This window comes from Hippopotamus amphibius, chromosome 12, assembly GCF_030028045.1.
Source record: "Hippopotamus amphibius kiboko isolate mHipAmp2 chromosome 12, mHipAmp2.hap2, whole genome shotgun sequence".
Taxonomy (NCBI): Eukaryota; Metazoa; Chordata; class Mammalia; order Artiodactyla; family Hippopotamidae; genus Hippopotamus; species Hippopotamus amphibius.
In genome coordinates this window covers 13,380,824-13,398,080 of record NC_080197.1, presented here as the reverse complement: position 1 = coordinate 13,398,080, position 17,257 = coordinate 13,380,824, and the positions used below count along the sequence as shown (strand labels likewise).

Sequence of the window (17,257 nt, the reverse complement as noted above, 5' to 3'; positions counted from 1 at the left end):
AACAAATCACTGATACACACCACATGAATGAATCCCCAAAATATTACATTGTGTCAATGTAGCCAGAAATAAAAGAGGGCACTCTGACTCCAATGATATGAAATTCTAGAATATGTAAAACTAATCCCTACTCACAGAAAACAGAACAATATCGTTCCTTTTGAGAAGGGTGGATTTACTGGAAAGGGGCAGCTGGGAATATAATAGGGTGATAGAAACATTCTAGGATCTCATTTGGGGTGGTTACACATTTGTCAAATTCATGGAATGTACCTGTAAAATCTGTGCTTTTGATTTTATGTAACTATTCTTCCATTAAAATAAGGTTTTCAAAAAGGACAGGTAAAAACAACACACAGTCACGAGCCACTGTGGACATCGGCTCATACCTTAAAATGCATGTAGTCACTGCCCCCTGTTCACACACGTCAGCCAATATATACACAAGTATTCTCAGCTATTGGCCGTGATGCATGAAAAAAGACCTAGATTTTTTATGAAGGGCAGGAGAACGGGCAGCACACACGGCACACTCTCATTCTTAAGAGTCATCTAATCCACTCACCCCCATTATAAATGATGCAGTTGTGCAAAATCCATTTTGCATCAGCCAGGAAGGCTTCTGTACAGCCATACATTTTCTTTTTAGCATTCTGGGGAGAAAAGCCACAGAAAATAATCACCAGTGAGTCTCTATAAGCCACAGCCAGTAACACCTGCGTCCCCACATAATTTTCTTAGCAGTCATTTGCCAAATTAATTAATGCTTTTACTCATTTCCCAGGATGCTATTATAGTTGAGATCTATAACTCCATAAAAATGCATTCACTGAATTCATCACACTAAGTTGAATTTTCTCTTCTTATAGCACTGTCATTTATCAAGCAGCTTTTTCCAACGAACCAGGATATTTTATATGTTTACACATTTATTATTAATTGTACAGCCTCACATAAGCCTCATAATTGAAAACTCAAGGAAGCAGTTATTATTCCCATTTTACAGACAGGGAAACTGAGGTATGGTAATGTTAAAGGAACTAATCAAATTCCAAAGCTAATAATTTATGAAGCTAGGATTCCAATCTTGTCTTTTTGGAATTCCTTCATTTTTCTAATACCATAAGGGTGTGTGCAATTTTCCAAAGCAGGTTGGATCTACTGTCTTGGGGGTCTTCAATGCATACAATATAAAGTAATGTTTTTTCCTCATCTATGCTTTTCTTTAACCATATTTTGGTGCCAACAATTTGAAAATCAGCACCAGGATGATATACACAATCTAAAATGTTACAAGTTTAATTTTCAGCATGGAATTTTAGTTTGAACCTTTAAAAACACTTTCAGGCATTAAAGAAATACCCTTATCAGTGAAATAAGTCAAGACCTAAGAAGCCACATATTTACTGCTAATGTGAAGGTTTCCCAGACAATTTTCTCTTCTTCCTTCCTGCTGCCCTCGTTAGCACCTCCAAACGAAAGAGAAAGGTAAGACTCAAATCAATCAAATCACTAATTCTTAGAAGCTGGGACTTTCTCAGATGAAAAGCTAGAACCACCAGCGGAAGTATTAATACTATTTGGAACTAAGCAATGGATTTCAACACCCATTGCCATCCTTGGGAAAATGTTACAGAAGAAGTTAGGAAAGCCCACCGTGGTTGCAGATCTCAAATTATAATTCTCTGATCCTAAATAAACCCATTTTTTGCTGGAGAGAAAAAAAAGGGGGGGAATGAGAGTTCTTCCATCCAAATAAAATTGGCACAAGGGAGACGTGGAAGAACCACCTAACTCAAGGTGGGACACAGGAAGTGAGGGAGGATCTTTAGTCATCTTGACAATTGGCTCTTTGATGGAAGCCAACCTTTTCCAATGTACAAAGGTCCATGGGATGGAAGATGTATTCCGCATAGTCGGGATGCTGTTCCAACGGAACGGGCTTCTGGAATGCGTCTGTCTATAAAAGAAAAGACGCACACACACAGACAGAAACCCATCACTGCTATGGAAGACAAAGCATTGATACCCACCACGTACTTTAAAACCGAGACAACTTTGCAGAAAATACAGTTCTGAAACTTCCTACAAAATAGGCCCTTGAGAAGCTCCAAAGTGGTCCCCCTTCTAATTTTGCCTGGTTATCAATAATCATGGGCCCAGTTTTGGTCCAGTTTTGTCATTTGTTTTGCTTTCAGTGTATACTCAAATAACACATCTAGGCCTCTTCAATTAAGATTGACAAGAACAACACACTATCAGTTACCTGAGACCTCAACTCTGAAGGAGACTTATCTATATACTGCAAATGCCCATAATCAAACCTGACTGGGGGTAGTATCTGGCTACACCTAGAGATGACACACCAAGTAAAATTTCCCTAACTGCCAATAGATATCTTACACGTGGGCGGAAATTTTAGTGAGGTTTTGCTCCTCCTTTAAGGAGTCAAATTACTTTCAAAGCAGGGACTGTGTGGGGAATTCCCTGGCAGTCCAGTGGTTATGACTCTGAGCTTCCAATGCGGGGGGCAGGGGTTCAATCCCTGGTCAGGGAACAAAGATTCCACATGCTGCATGGCACAGCCAAAAAAAAAAAAAACCCAAAACAAAGCAGGGACTGTGTAAAGGTTCTGTATCGTGATCCATTTTCCTAAGTCCTACTTGAATCAGTTCAAAATGCAAGGCCTGATTTGTTGACTGGTGCTACTTATCAATTTAAAAAATCTAAAAGATTTAATTAAACACCAAATTACGCTCAAGCAAGACATCTGAACAGTTTACCATTTGCAGTCATCCGAGCTCTCTCTCACCCAGAATTAATTTGGCCATTGTAAGTTAAAAAAAAATGCTTCCACAAAAATTGGCAACTTTCTGCTCTGACTAAAGTAACAAACACTTTACATAAGAAATTAACACCTTCTTTGATTTTCTTTTTGGTTTATAATTCTACAGTATTGACAAATCTACATGAATCAATTCTTGTCAAAGTTTGGGTTTTTTTTGCAAAATTGAGGCTAAATACTTTTGCTTCCATTGACAAAGATTTTGTGAAAGAGACAGGTTCTCAATTTAGCAATGCCCAGCTGGCATGCTCTGAATCTTTTTCATCATCATATCAAATTTCAGAATATAATCTCAAAACTAAAGTTTCTACTTTTTTTTTTTAAAGAAATTAAACCACAGTAGCTACTAAAAGCACTCAGAATCTACATTTCATACATTTGACTTAGAAAGCAAATTCTGAAGAGTTTCACAAAGGGTCACCACAGCCCACATGATGCCTTTGTGCAAATCAGAAAAGAACCCTACCCAAAAACCCAAGTTTCTGTAGGAAAAATGTCATAACATGTTGATTATCTTATCATAACATTATTTTTTAAAACAAGGTCTTTTACTGTCATCTTTCTGAAAACTGTCACAAAAAACTACAAAACCATCACAGGTATGGTATGACTGGGACTCTTGGGAGGGAAACCACTGAGAAGTACACAGCTTGCCACCCGAACAAGGCAGCCCTACTTTCACATACAGATTTTCCTAAAGGGCAAAGGCTGTACATCAAATCCATTTTAAACTTAAAGAAACTAATCAAATTTTCTCCCTTTACAGGAATCTCACAGGTTGAGTTTTACTTGAAGGTTCCATCATTAGACCCTGATTGCAAATAAACTGGGCTGTACTCAGCTCTCTCATTGAAATGGAATTTTACTAACTCGTCCTTACCCGAGGCGGTCTGAGGTTTCATTCTGCAACCACTCAGAATTTTAAATCCCCACCAGCTTTCTAATACATGTCACTTCCTGATTAAACTCCTTAAACTGTTCACTTTTGAGAACTAACTGAATGCCATTGACCAATTCAATTTACAGATATCTGAATCTGAGCACACAAGACCTAAAGAGTAATAAGCACAGGCGTCTGAAAAGCTAAGGCAACTACAAGGAACAAAAAATGTTAACAGAACAGAAGTCACTATTCTCATTCACATCTATAACAAGAGGAGGTGCCGTCTTACCCCTGGCTGTTTCATTTTCTGAATGGCAAACTTCAGCAGGTAGGATAACTGCTCAATGGTGAGCATCGTCATGGCTTTACTCTGAGTCTCGATGCATTCTGCTACTGTAATCTTCTACAAGTCAAAATCACACAAATATCCAGTTAGAAAAAAAAATTATGATCCCATGTACTCATTTCCCTTTCCTCCTAATTTCCCGGTAAGCTCATATGTAAAAACTAATTCCCATCTGAATGAGACCAGTTGTTTCGCTTGACGAGGACTCCAATCTACTTGACCTGGGTGTTGGATCAGTGGATAAAAATTAAGAGGCACAGCAATCTATTGATTACCTGATTAAGAAGTGTTTTTTAGCTCATATAGACAATATAATCTGAAAAAAGGTTGGGTAGGCAAGGACCTGAACAATCGTCATTATTACAACCCTGGGTTTCAAGAATGGGACATGAAAGGCCACTGATGGTTTCAGGGTAATCTCTTCACACAATGAATCAGCCACTCCCCTTTATCCTCTTAAGGTTCTGGGCTATCTTTCAGGAAACTGACAAGGCATTAATTCAACGACATCACAGATGTAAAGGGACAGTCTTCCCTGTAGAAAAGAATCCCAGGGATGGTAGTGAACTAAGAATAAACATGACTTCATTCTCTGTCACCACTGATGTGAACCCACTAAGGAAATTCTGGCAAGTTTCCCATGGAGCAGTCCAGCTGCCCATCTCCGTGGGCAATAAATGTCACTTTGTAAGAGAAATTCCCATCAAAGACATGTCTGATACCAGATTCTGCTCTGTAAACCTGGTACTCAATCTCAGAGCTTCGGAATCCTTAAGTAGCAGCAACAACAAAAATAGCAAATTCGGATGATGTCAGGAAACACTCTTGAACCATCTGTGTAGGGAGAGCGGAGAAAAGTTCTCTCCAATTAATTTGGATTTCGTTTCCATTCTTCAGATCTCCGGATCCTCCAAAAGGAACCCTCAGGTCTGGCTGGTTGTCGAGAAAAAGGGCAACACAAGAGGTGCTCAGAAGCTGAAATCAGTCCGTGATGCACTGATCTACTTGCTTAGCTACCAGAACTGGAAACAGGGAGCCTTCCCAGGTGACCACCTCACCAATTCACCACTGGAAGAAAGTCAGGACTCTACGTCTTAGACATAGAACAGCTGTCTGTCTGAATTCCAGTTCATTTCCAGGTAACTATCCACAGTCAATATTTGGGTTTCCCGCTCAACTGTCATTCACCTCTTTTCCCCTAGCCCTGGATGCATCCTCCTGGTTGGCAATGACCAGTTCCCACAACACAGACTGAAAGTACCAGACAAACATTTTTGGGTCCTTCCTGCATGGGGACTGGTGGTTCAATCCTAACCAATGAGCCCAAGGGCATGTCACCTGGAGGCTGACAGGCAAAGTCTTCTGCTTGATAAAAAGGGATCTAAGAAGAGACACTCCTTTCAGGGGGACTGTTATGTAGTCACACATGATAGAATCCCCAGCAGCCACCTTACGGCCACATGGGACACATCGCCTCAACAATGAAATGCAAAGAGTCTGGCTCTGAACAAACTCTGCCCTGGCCCTGCCTCTGCGTTCTTTCTACACACAATAACAAACCCCTATGGTTTCAGCCGCCTTTCATCAAGATCTGCTATTTACGGCAAAAGCATCCTATCTAAGCCACTAACTTCTCTGCAAAGTTATTTGACAATTGGGAAGGGAAAGTCGAGACAAAAGAAAATAAACGAAGGTTCCAGTTCCCACGTTAAAGGCAGGAGAATGAGATCGGGCTCTGAACAGAGGCCACTGTTGAGCAATCTCTCAATCTAGAGGAACCCAAAGAGAACCAGTGACCATCTTTTGCAATTTTAGGGACAGAACACCATTAAAATGTCATCATATTGATTTGGCCTCTAGTTTCTTTCCATAGATTTATTCTTTTTCTCTATTCACTACACAAAAGCAGGACTAACGACACTGTCCTAAAGCTTGCCTTTTTTTCCCACTACGGACACCTGGGAGAGCTTTCCATTTCCTTTATAGAAAGCGTCCTCGTTTGAGATCTAATGCCAATATACCTTTGAATCCAGGTGACATTCCACATTAAACGACTTTGCAGATGATACTCTTTCTGGTTCTTTTTTCTTTTATTTTTTTTCTTACTTTGTTTTTGTTTTCTAGATGACGTTCTTATCTTCAGCATTTTGAAAAAGCATTATAGTTGGAAGTTGCCAAGACTAGAAGACACTTCAGAAGAGTGGAAACCATAATAACTGTTTTAATGAAGAGCGTTTAGGCTTTGCTATAAACGAAATAACGCACGTTCCCTTCACTCTGCCAGTGCACTTCCGCCTTGGGTTCTGTACCCGAAGCCCCCTCTGCCTGGAGGGCCTTCCCCCATGGCTCCATGGCTCATTCCTTCCCTTCCGCAAGTCTTTCTCAAATCTTAAGAGGACTTCTTGAACCTCTTCATTGAAAATGGAAACACCCTGCACCCCCCTCACTTCCTATTCCTCACCTCCGATTCATTTTCTCTAAAACCTTCTTCTTCTAACACACTGTATATAACTTGATTTTGGTTTTTGTCCTTTTCTCCTGAAAAGAATGGAATTCTGGCCTCTTTTTGTTCACTGTCGAACCCCTAGTATCTAACAGGCACTGGAGAAACGGTCATCGCGTGAATAAAGTATCAGATGTCAACCACATGAGACATACAACCAACATTGGTCTTCCCAGCTTGGCTACTGCCGATGATTCAATGATGCAGCAGGAGACAGCATCCAAGAAAGAAGAAAACAGCTTGGGATCTTTTCAAAACATACGAACTGTCAGAAGTTTATAACTTCTGGAATGTTCATTACAGAAGAATCAGAGAAGGATGCAGATCTCAAAGTGATCCAAAAACCCATGAAGAATCAAAATCTATATGCAGTGCAAAGGACTTCCCTGGAGGTCCAGTGGTTAAGACTCCATGCTCCCACTGCAGGGGCTGCGCGCGGGTTCAATCCCTGGCCTGGGAACTACGATCCCATAAGCCACACAGCGCGACCAAAAAAAAGAAAAAAGATCAGTGCAACTGTCTTTCCAAGAGCTGCAGTGCTAAGGCCACTGCCAATGTTGGTCCAAAAAAAGGGGGTGACCAAGATAGAGCAGATGAAAGGCAAAAAACTTCTCTTTTCCTTGTGTTTGGATTATTTGAAAAACTCGCAATAAAAGGAAGAAAGAGAAAGCAGAGGAAAAGAGTCAGACAATGCATTCATTCATCAGGAACTAACCTCACATTCAGGACAAAACCAGTCCCCCTCTGGTTCCGATGTCAGTCTCAGACACTTAGCGTGATAAACCCGGGGACAGAGCTCACAGCAAAGGACTTGTCCTTCCCGGTGACAAACCCAGCAGTAGAAATCATTTCGTCCATCCTGCGGTACAACATCAACAGGGTCTGTGGTGAGTGGCTGCTTCATATAGTAAAACGGACCATGTCTTAGTTCTGACTGAAATGTAGGCAAGAAAGACAGGTTTGGTTTCAAAACAAATGTGCATTCTCAAAAGGAATTTGAACAAATACATTAATAACAACAAAAGAAAATGAGAGCATTTCACACATTCATTAAAAAGCTATCTTGGGTTACTCTACTTAATACAGAATTTGCAGGTCATTAGATACTAAGATTTATTTTTCTTTCTTGTATTTTAAGAGACCATGGATTGAAAAGCTGGTGTCTAAGAGTGAACAGGCAGCCCTAGCAGGATAGTACAATGGTTATAACCTAGGCACATCTGGTTCAAATTTAGCTCTACCAGTTGCATGACCCAGGGCAAGTCTCTTAACCCCTCAGCTTCAATTTTCTCATCTGTAAAATGGGGATGATAATACCTAACTTCATGGTATTGTGGTTGGAATTAAATGGGATCCTATAATGTATGCATTTAACACAGTGCCGCCACTTTACAAATATTGCTAATACGGTTAAAAGTCCAACATATGGAAGTCTAAATGTACAAAGCCGAGAAAAGTATCGCAATTTGCCCCAGTAGTCTTTCAACAACAGGCTTTTGGAGAACAGATCCATTGGAAATGAGTCACCAAAAATGATCATTCAAGTCTACCCCCAATGCATAAAGTAATTATAGCCATCAAGAGGCTTTCCTAAAACCGTGATTCTCAAACATGGTAGGTCCCGGTATTTGCAGAGAAGCCACAACTCTTACCGAGAACATACAAAGGCAGAAAGATAGGGGTGGAGGGAGGGGGTGACCATATCATGGGAGACAGATATGGTCTCCCTATGCCAAAATAGCAGGAGAAATGGTCCCTTAATGATATATTACAGAATCCAGCAAAGCCATCCTCTGAACACACACCATCACTCAGAAGAAACTCATTAGGAAAATCCCTGTTGGAAACCAATAAGAAACCCTGTTTAGGAAGTATGAGAAAGTCTGGAGGTTTAAGGGTCAAAATGACCTGGTAACTGGCTGTGTGACCTTGAGAAACCTACGCCACCCACTTTAGCCTTGACTCTGTGGACAACAGCTCAGGCACAACCACCCGGCCTACCTCTGAATAAACCTCCTTGTGTAACAAGCTTTCTCCTGTCCTTCAGTAAAACATTACAGTTTCCTCCACAAAGATCTCATATATCAGTGAGGGACTGCGTAATTTCTGTTGCTGCTATGAATGGGACCTTTGCCTATTACGGTTTCTAAATAGTTACTGTTGGTACATAGAAGTGCTGTTAGATTTTTAACACTGATCTCATATATAAACAGTTCTAATAGTTTACTGATTAAAAATCTTATCATGAGAAAACTAAGAATGGCCGACTTGGGAAAAGAATCTAAAATAAGAGTGGATATATGTATATATGTAACTGATTCATTTTGCTGTACACCTAAAACTAACATAACATTGTAAATCAACTACATTCCAATAAAAATTAAAAAAAAATCTTACCATCTCTAAGTAACATTAGTTTTGTCTATCCGTGTCTTATATTTTTACATCATTTTTCTGTTCTCCTTATTTTACTGGTGAGGAGCCCCAGGATAATGGGAAAGAAGGACCAGGACTGCAGGTGCCCGTCTTGCTCCTGGTTTTTATTATGAGGTTTTAATGTTCTCAAAATGCCTGCTACTTCCACTTTCCTTGATAAAGAGCCTCACAGATGCTTATTTAGCAGATCTTTGTGAACCAATCCTTCTAAGCCTCCCGACTCTCATTTCTACTAAGAAAACAGCTAAGGGCAACTGCGTAATTCTTGAACCCAGTTATTTCCCTTTTTCAGTTCAACATTCAAAATAGAGCGCTCTGCTTGGTTTCCAGAGAATAATATCATCGCTGACGTTATTCTTTCCATGTTACGTTTTTCAACATACTGTCTCACACACCATCCTCATTTCGTCCTCACCATCACCCAGAGAGGTACTCAGGGGAGACACCACTAGTTTTACTAGACAGATGAGAAAACTAGGTTAAAAAGACTTAATCTGACCCCCAAGCCCAGAGCAAGGGCTCCCACTCAGGTCTCCTAGCACTTTCTCTGGTCCCTATGCCCCACAGAAGATGATGCAGGACGCAGAAGAGATTCTGATGATCAAGTGACCCCTCAGGGAACATTCTCTATAATCCAAAATAACTTCTGCTTAAACAAACTTATGGTGACCAGGGCGTTGGGGGGGGGGGGGGGATAAACTGGGAGATTGGGATTGACATATATACACTACTATGTATAAAACAGACACCTAATAAGGACCTACTGCATAGCACAGGGAGCTCTACTCAATACTCTTGTAATGACCTATATGGGAAAAGAATCTAAAAAAGAGTGGATATACGTATATGCAAATCCGACTCACTTTGCTGTACACCTGAAACTAACACAACATGGTACATCAACTAGACTCCAACAAAAAAAAATTTAAATAATAATAGTAACTTCTGCTTAAGGAAAAAAGCTGGAGAGGAAAAAAAAAAATCTGAAAATTCAAAAGACAACCAGAAACATAATAGAGGAGACATAAAAAGATAACAGCATCTAGAGCAAGGGGTCTTCAACTCAGATGACGTCTTGGGCCAGAAAATTCTTTGTTGCACGGCGCTGTCCTGTGCACTGTAGGATGTGTGGCATCATCCTTGGCTAGATGCCGGTGGCACCCACCCAACCCCATCCACAGAACTGTGACAACCAAAAATGTCTCCAGACGTTGCCCAGTGTCCCTGGGTGGGGGCAAGACGGCCCTCGAGAGCAGCTTTGAGCCGCTCAGTTTTAAGCAGTTGAGAGCCACTCATGTAGAGGATCTGCTCTCTGCCTAGGAAAATGGTCGTTTGAGTTTCTATGGGAGAGAAAGTTAAGGGGGGTATTGGGGGAGGGGGAGGAACTCCCATTGAAAGATAAACTGTACATATCAAGCAAGCAGAACTATTTCTAACCTGAGTGAAGTCTTCCAGGATGCTTTGTGGCTTTTGCAAGATAGCTGTAAGCTGTATTTCAGGGCCCGACTTCCTTTCAGTAAGTTAATAATAGGACAGGAAGAGTCATTAAGACCTAAATGAAACTAGAAGAATCGAATATGACAACTTATCTCCCTAGTCGGCAATCTAAGTCTTTTCTATCTAATAGAAGCCGGGGCATTACCACTTGAGACTACCCCAACCTCCATGTCCCTGTCCCCACCCCTACCTGGCCAGGGGTGGGCACTCCTGGGAGGACCATGAGCAAGGAGGGCCAGGCTGTCCCCTACTCTTTTCAGGAGGTTACATCCTTTCATGAAGCAGCAGCCGTTGCTGAGAACTAGCTGCCTGGTAATCGCTTTGTCAATCAGCTACCTGCCTTATCTGCTGCTTGTGTTTCCTGCTCCATAAAATTAATCTTGATAACAAATATGGAACATTTAAAAAAGGAAAAGCAAATCACTTCAGGTAGAATGAGTTTATGATTTTTCTCCCCCACACGCACAAGGTGTGCTCCCCGCCTGCCAGTAAGGCAAGCAGGCTGCAACCCGTGTTGCTCTGGGATGAATTGCAGGCTACGAGCACACACGTTCTTATTTCCTGGCTTCTTCCACAGGCCGGCTCAACGAGAAATAGACAGGCTTGTTCATTCGCTTCTGGAATACCTCAGCCTACACCAGGAGCAGCAAACTTTCTCTATAAAAGGGTTCTATAAAGACAGTAAGTAAATAGTCGAAGCTTTGCAGGTCGTGTGGTCTCTACTGCAATGACTCAACGTGTCACGGGAGAGCCGAAGCGACTACACTGAGTGGACGTGGCTTCGTGCCAGTAAACTTTATTTCCAGAAACAGGCTCTGGGCCACACCTGGTCTGCGAAAACCAGAGGATGGGTGTCAGGGCTGCGTGTGAGCACAGGGTACATGTTGCGGGGGGTGGGGAGGGCTAGGGGAGACGACCACAGGCTCAAAGTCCTTCTGGGGCTACATGGAGAACACAGATGAATGAAAACAGCCCTTGTTCTGGCCTGCACTCTCCCGCATTTGATAAAAGCACAACGACTGCAAACTAAAGAAAAACTGCTTAGCCCTGGAGTGTGAGGATGGCGCTGGCCTCAGCCTCAGTGCTCGCAAGAGAGCGGGAGGGGCAGAGCGCGTGCCCGTCTTCGGGGCTCTCGGCTCCAGTGATCAGGGCAGCCAGGCAGACGCACGTGCCTGGGGCTACCTGGTCTCAAGGAGAAGCAGACAATCCTGCCGTCGGTTCCCTGACCCGTCTCAGCTGTTAATACACGGCCCCCTACCCCGCACCCAACAAGGGATTTCTGTGAAACGTCCCACTGTTTAAGACAATGCATGGGCCCAACAAAATAAGTCACAGCCTGCCTCTTTATGACATGTATACCCCTGTACTCAGAGGAGGCAAGAGGGGCCCTGTCCTCTCTGTGCCATATTCGATCAAAGGTACACCTAAGGCCATTTTGCACGATTATTGCTGGATCCTTCAATGAGAAAGAAAAGGAAAGATAACAAGGAAGGAAAAGAGGGAAGGAGGGAGGGAGGAGGCGGGTGAGGAGGGGAAGGGGAACCTCCCAAAAGGATCCAAACGCAAAACATCCCAAGAACTACAGATTAGAAATTGGTATTTTTCAGTAAAGACCCAATGTCACTTGGGACAGGTATGTCTTGCCCCATCTACTGGAGGACATTTAGCAACCCGACCCTCTTCCGCACAATGCCAGAAGCCCTCTTCCAGGCTCTGGGATGTCCCCCACCCCCAGTCCCCTAAGTAAAAAAGCACCTGTGTGTTTTCAAACCTTTCCTAAGAGGTGAAATCACTATACAAAAAGACTGTAAAAAATTACTTATAAACCTTAGAATACTCTTTCCCCCTAAAAATAAAGTGTATTCTAAAGCTCTTCCTAACACTCTTAAAACGTCCCTAAAAGTAATGAATTACCAATATATGAAAAATGGGTGAAACCTTTAAAACCCCTATCTCCACTTCATAATAAAACATTTCTACTAAAAAAGGGAAAATATGGGGGAGGGGGGGTATTACGCTAGAATGACTTTCTTTTTAGAACACTGAACACAGAAGAATTTCAGAGTGAAGAAAAACAAGAAGGGGATGGAGGACCTTGATATATATCAAAAACCAAAAGAATCTGAACGCCTAAGAGAGCCAAAGGCAGAAGGAATAAGCAAAGCTGACAGGGTATGCCACTATAGGGAGGGGTGAGGAGTGCGGAAAACTAGAGCATACAGGCCCCGTGTCTATAGAGCAGGCTCTACTCAGCTCCGGCTACTGCTGGATTTTTCTGAGTTTTTACAGGAACCCAAAAATACAAGCTGTTATTTGAAATCTCATGATCTTCAAATGTTGGTGACTAATTGGAAATTATGTGGGTAGAAGCCAGCGTATGCAGACGTACATTTTGCTTTTAATTCCATAATTTTTTTCAATTCTATAATCTAACAGAGGAAAGAAAAGGGCAAGGGAAGAGAAGAAAAGAAAAACATGTCCAGAAGAATTTTTTTTTAAAGATATAAATTCCCCTTAGGAAAGCAGATTGTGCTCAGGGGAGGGTGCCCCTTCCATGCAAACACTATAAGCTAGAATGAATTACGGGGTCAAGGGTCGGGAATTTCTTTTCTTTACCGTGAAGGCTGTTTCTCCTTTGCCAACTCCTGGCCGTTCAGCCCCAGGGAGTTTCAGATGTGAAAACCAAAAACGTACCATCAACCTTAGAGTGTTCCTAGTCCCAACCCCTATTTCACAAGGTAACTGAAGCTCAGAGATGGGAAAGCAACAGGCAAGGTCACACAGTGGGCCTCCCAGATGCAGTGGGGCAGGAAGAAGTCGGTCTCCAGGTCTGAATTCTCCCCCGCCAGAGCCATGGCTCTGTAAACTCTTCTATCAGGACTGAAGATGCCTGATTCTCCAGCAGCATAACCGCACCCTATGTGCGGTCACCCCTGCTCTGCTCTGCTCCACACCCACAGTGGGTTCTGTACGCACGAGCTTCCCACCCTGTGTCAAACTCTGGGGCAACAGCAGCCACTAGACATGGACCACTTTCTGAGGCTGCTAGTCCAGAGGGGGGACAGAGATTTACAAACACACCACTGTGGTCACGGGACTTCAGTGTTACAGGAGTGGTGTGAACACGTGGATGAGGAAGGGAGAGAAGCAAATATGTGAATTGTCTAAGTTCATCGGTTTCTAGAAAGAGATGTGAGCCAATTCTTCTTCTTTTGTCTATTTTATCTTCTTCTTTTTTTTTTTAATGTGAGCCAATTCTTAAAGGACATGAGGAAGTCACAAAGCGCATGCGTACACGCTTTCACAGAGGAGCCACTAGGAAACTGTCTCTGCCCAGAGCAGACAATATCTGCTTCATGACTTACTGGGAACTGGTAAGAGAGGGTGTGCCCTAAATTAAAGTTGGAGGATTATTTATAGCCTCCATGTTTCTTTTTTAGTCTTCAAGCTCCACGGCTATGGGATGGCTCCTGGGTGACAGGAGTGGGTGGTCACCGGCTTCAAGCCAGCCAGGCAGACCTAAGCCTCTTACTTGCTGTGAGGCCTTGGGGAGGTGACTTAACTTCTCGGAACGTCTGTCTTTTCATCAGTAAAATGGAAACAACTGCAGCCCTTCCTCACAGCATCGTTATAAATATTAACACACACAAAAAAGGGCTTACAACAGGATGGGCACACTGTGATTTCTGCTTTTAGTATTATTCTCACCAACACTATTATTACATGTTTTTTCAAATTGCAATTCCTCCCAGAAATCTACTTAGAACCCACCATTTTCTTCTCCTGTGACGGGACTCCCAACTCATTATACCTGGGAAGTTATAATACTCAGCTTCAACCCAGGAGCTACAAACCAGAGGTGGCCATGTACATTTAAATTAAAAATTCAGTGCCTCAGGCACATCTGCCACTTTTGCAAACGCTCAGTGGCCACACGTGGCTTGTGGCTGTCGCAGTGAACAGTGCAGGCCTGGAACATTTCCAGAGCTGTCGTTTAATTATTTCAGGGATAGTCTGTGTGATTATCCCACTTAATGCAGATTCTGGCTTAACTTTTATCATTATTGTTTATGTCATTTAGCTCAGTTCCTCTTCGTATCAGCCCTATGAGTTTGGTGGCAGCAGGATCATTATTCCCATTTCAGCAAATGAGAGAACGAGCCACAAAGAGGTTAACTTGCCCACAGCCACGTGGCAGCAGCAGAGCTGGCATTTCACTATGTAATTGTGAGAGAGAAAACGTGCACAGGAACGTCCCCCTCTCAGAGTCCTGGGCACTTAACCGCTGCTAGGTTTCCTCCTGTGAAAGCAGCAACCTTGTTTTTATTCAACCTCGAATCCCCAGGGCCCCCTTCAGCATCCCTAATCTGCACAAATGGATGAATACATCGCGAGAAATCCCCGCTGCAATGGTATCAGAACTCCCGGGCATCCTGCTTCCTCCAATGCCAGGAGACTTGACCTCCTGGTCCACTAAAACACCTCACCTTTTTTTTAAGTCAGAAGACTAGCTAGCCTGCAGCAGAGAATTTTAGAGCCGGAGGGTTCCTGAGACAAGATCCAAGATGGCGAATAGATTTTTGCATCTAGCTGAGTGGTCCTGGCTGCCGAGGGAGGGCGGGGTCTGCCAAGGACTGTGCACTATGAAAAGGGTGCCTAGTGACCAATTACCCAAGTCCCGGTGGGCAGTGGGGAGGGAGGGCGGCTGTCTCTCCCCACAGACCTAACCCCACTCTTTTACAGATGAGAAAATTGAGAGCAGAAGGGAGCCTGCCTCAGCCACACAACCACCTCCAGGCAGAGCTCGGACCTGTCCTATGGGCACGGCCTAGGGCGGCAACACCCTCAGGCCATAAGGGCAAACAGTCCTAACACGCGGAAATAGAAATCCAAGGAAAATCCCCAAATTCCAGAGCACGGTACCTTTATCTTATTTGGGTCACTGCCCTTTGTACCCCAAAGAGATCTGAAAAACCCACTGGAAATTTCTGCACAGGCCCACTTGAAGCTGCCCTTTTTGTCCTATGCAAATGACAGCCAGAGCAAGGCAGTTTGCTAAATGCCAAGCACACCAGCAGTGAGAAAAACGACAGCCTTCGTCCCCCAGGTGTGGACGCCATTCCCAGTGGCCCTTTACCTGCTCCTTATTGTTATTGTTCAGTAAGCCGGGTTTCTTTTTCTTTTTAATGGGACTTGTTGATGTGTCCTGTGGCGAGTGGCCATTGGAGGAATGTGGAGGGCTGGGGAACTTTCTTTTCTGGGCTGTTCTCTCTGTGGAGCCAGGATCTGAAAGAGATACACAGGACCACATATTTTAAAGCAGTCAGGACCAGGCCCTGTGGGAAAGGGGCATTAGGGACACAACCCATTTTGTCCCCAAACCTAATGCCATCTTAGTGATCTTCCTGCTAGAATATACTTACCCCCTCTTCACTGTCTGTCTCAGAGGTCAGACGGTCTGTCTTTAGCCTACATAACATTTCTGTAAAATTTTCAATTTGCTACCAAAATATAAAAATTGGGAAATTTCACATAATACCCTAGACCTTGGGTTTCTCTTTAAAAAAAACAAAAAACAAAACAAAAAAACAGGGTCTGGGGCTTCCTAGGTGGCACAGTGGTTAAGAATCTGCCTGCCAATGCAGGGGACATGGGTTCAAATCCCTGCTCCAGGAAGATCCCATGTGCCATGGAGCAACCAAGCCCATGCACCACAACTATTGAGCCTGCGCTTTAGAGCCTGTGAGCCACAACTATTGAGTCCATGTGCTGCAACTACTGAAGCCCACGTGCCTAGAGCCTGTGCTCTGCAACAAGAGAAGCCACGGCAATGAGAAGCCCACACACCACAACGAAGAGTAGTCCCAACTCACCGCAACTAAAGAAAGCCCGCGCACAGCAACAAAGACCCAACACAGCCAATAAAATTAATTAATTTAAAAAAAAAAAAAAAAAACAGGGTCTGCAGGGCCTTATGTGACCAGATAGAGCTGAATACCAGCCAGCCACTTTTTAGGTTGGAATGTGCCCCTCATTTTGCCAGTCCCCACCCTTCCCTACTGTGTCCCTGTTGACAAGGCCATGACCCAGCTACCATGAGCTGTCACACACCCACGCCTGATGGCAAAAGCAGGAAACCACAAAAGACAGACCAAGAACAGAAGGCCACACACTTCAAGAAAATGAAGGCAAACATACTTCACGGTGAAGGACATTTATTCACATTTATCAGGTTAACAAAGTATAACTGTGTAAAAAAAATATATGTATATGTATACCCCACCCACCCGAGTCCCCATGGCCCAGTCATCGGCAGGCATCATGTTTGCAACTCTCCTCCAGAGAGATCAACACAAGCTGCATTCTCACCCGATTCTCATCTGAAAAATGCCAACCCCATCCTTGTCAATCCATTCCTTTCTATTTTTATTCTCCCAGCATCTCATTTAAACACATACACTTCCACCATCACCCAAGCTTCACCTGCAAAGATCTGAATCCATTTCATGCCCAATGGCTGTCCTGTTAGCTTAGAAAGGATGTAATGGAAAGGTAAGGGGCACCTTCTATCCTTGAGGAATGAAAGCTACAGACCCCGGAAAAGGAGACTATGCTGACAGCACAGGTGATGGGACAGGATGCGAAATCCGGAAAGATGACTATCCGCAAAGATGGTCTGATGACATTCCCCCTCCAGAGTTACCTCTCAGGCAAGTCCCAGCACACAGGCTGTGCTGTGTGTCACCA

General features: G+C 43.3%; 1 protein-coding gene across 21 annotated transcripts in view; it reads right to left on the bottom strand.

The window, feature by feature from the left end:
- Positions 1 to 17,257, bottom strand: part of ZMYND8 (zinc finger MYND-type containing 8) — a 114,635-nt gene that overhangs the window by 60,879 nt on the left and 36,499 nt on the right. For 15 of the 21 annotated variants that reach the window (XR_009048350.1, XM_057701263.1, XM_057701271.1 and 12 more), the window contains 5 exons: positions 15,648 to 15,796; positions 7,293 to 7,511; positions 4,018 to 4,131; positions 1,868 to 1,960; positions 566 to 653 (listed from right to left, as the gene is read on the bottom strand). Coding sequence is in view for 20 of the 21 variants with exons in the window: in XM_057701263.1 (XP_057557246.1) it covers positions 566 to 653; positions 1,868 to 1,960; positions 4,018 to 4,131; positions 7,293 to 7,511; positions 15,648 to 15,796 (663 nt within the window). In the remaining variant the exon portion in view is untranslated. The remainder of the gene's footprint in view (positions 1 to 565; positions 654 to 1,867; positions 1,961 to 4,017; positions 4,132 to 7,292; positions 7,512 to 15,647; positions 15,797 to 17,257) is intronic. The other 6 variants (XM_057701275.1, XM_057701277.1, XM_057701282.1 and 3 more) reach the window with 1 other exon arrangement.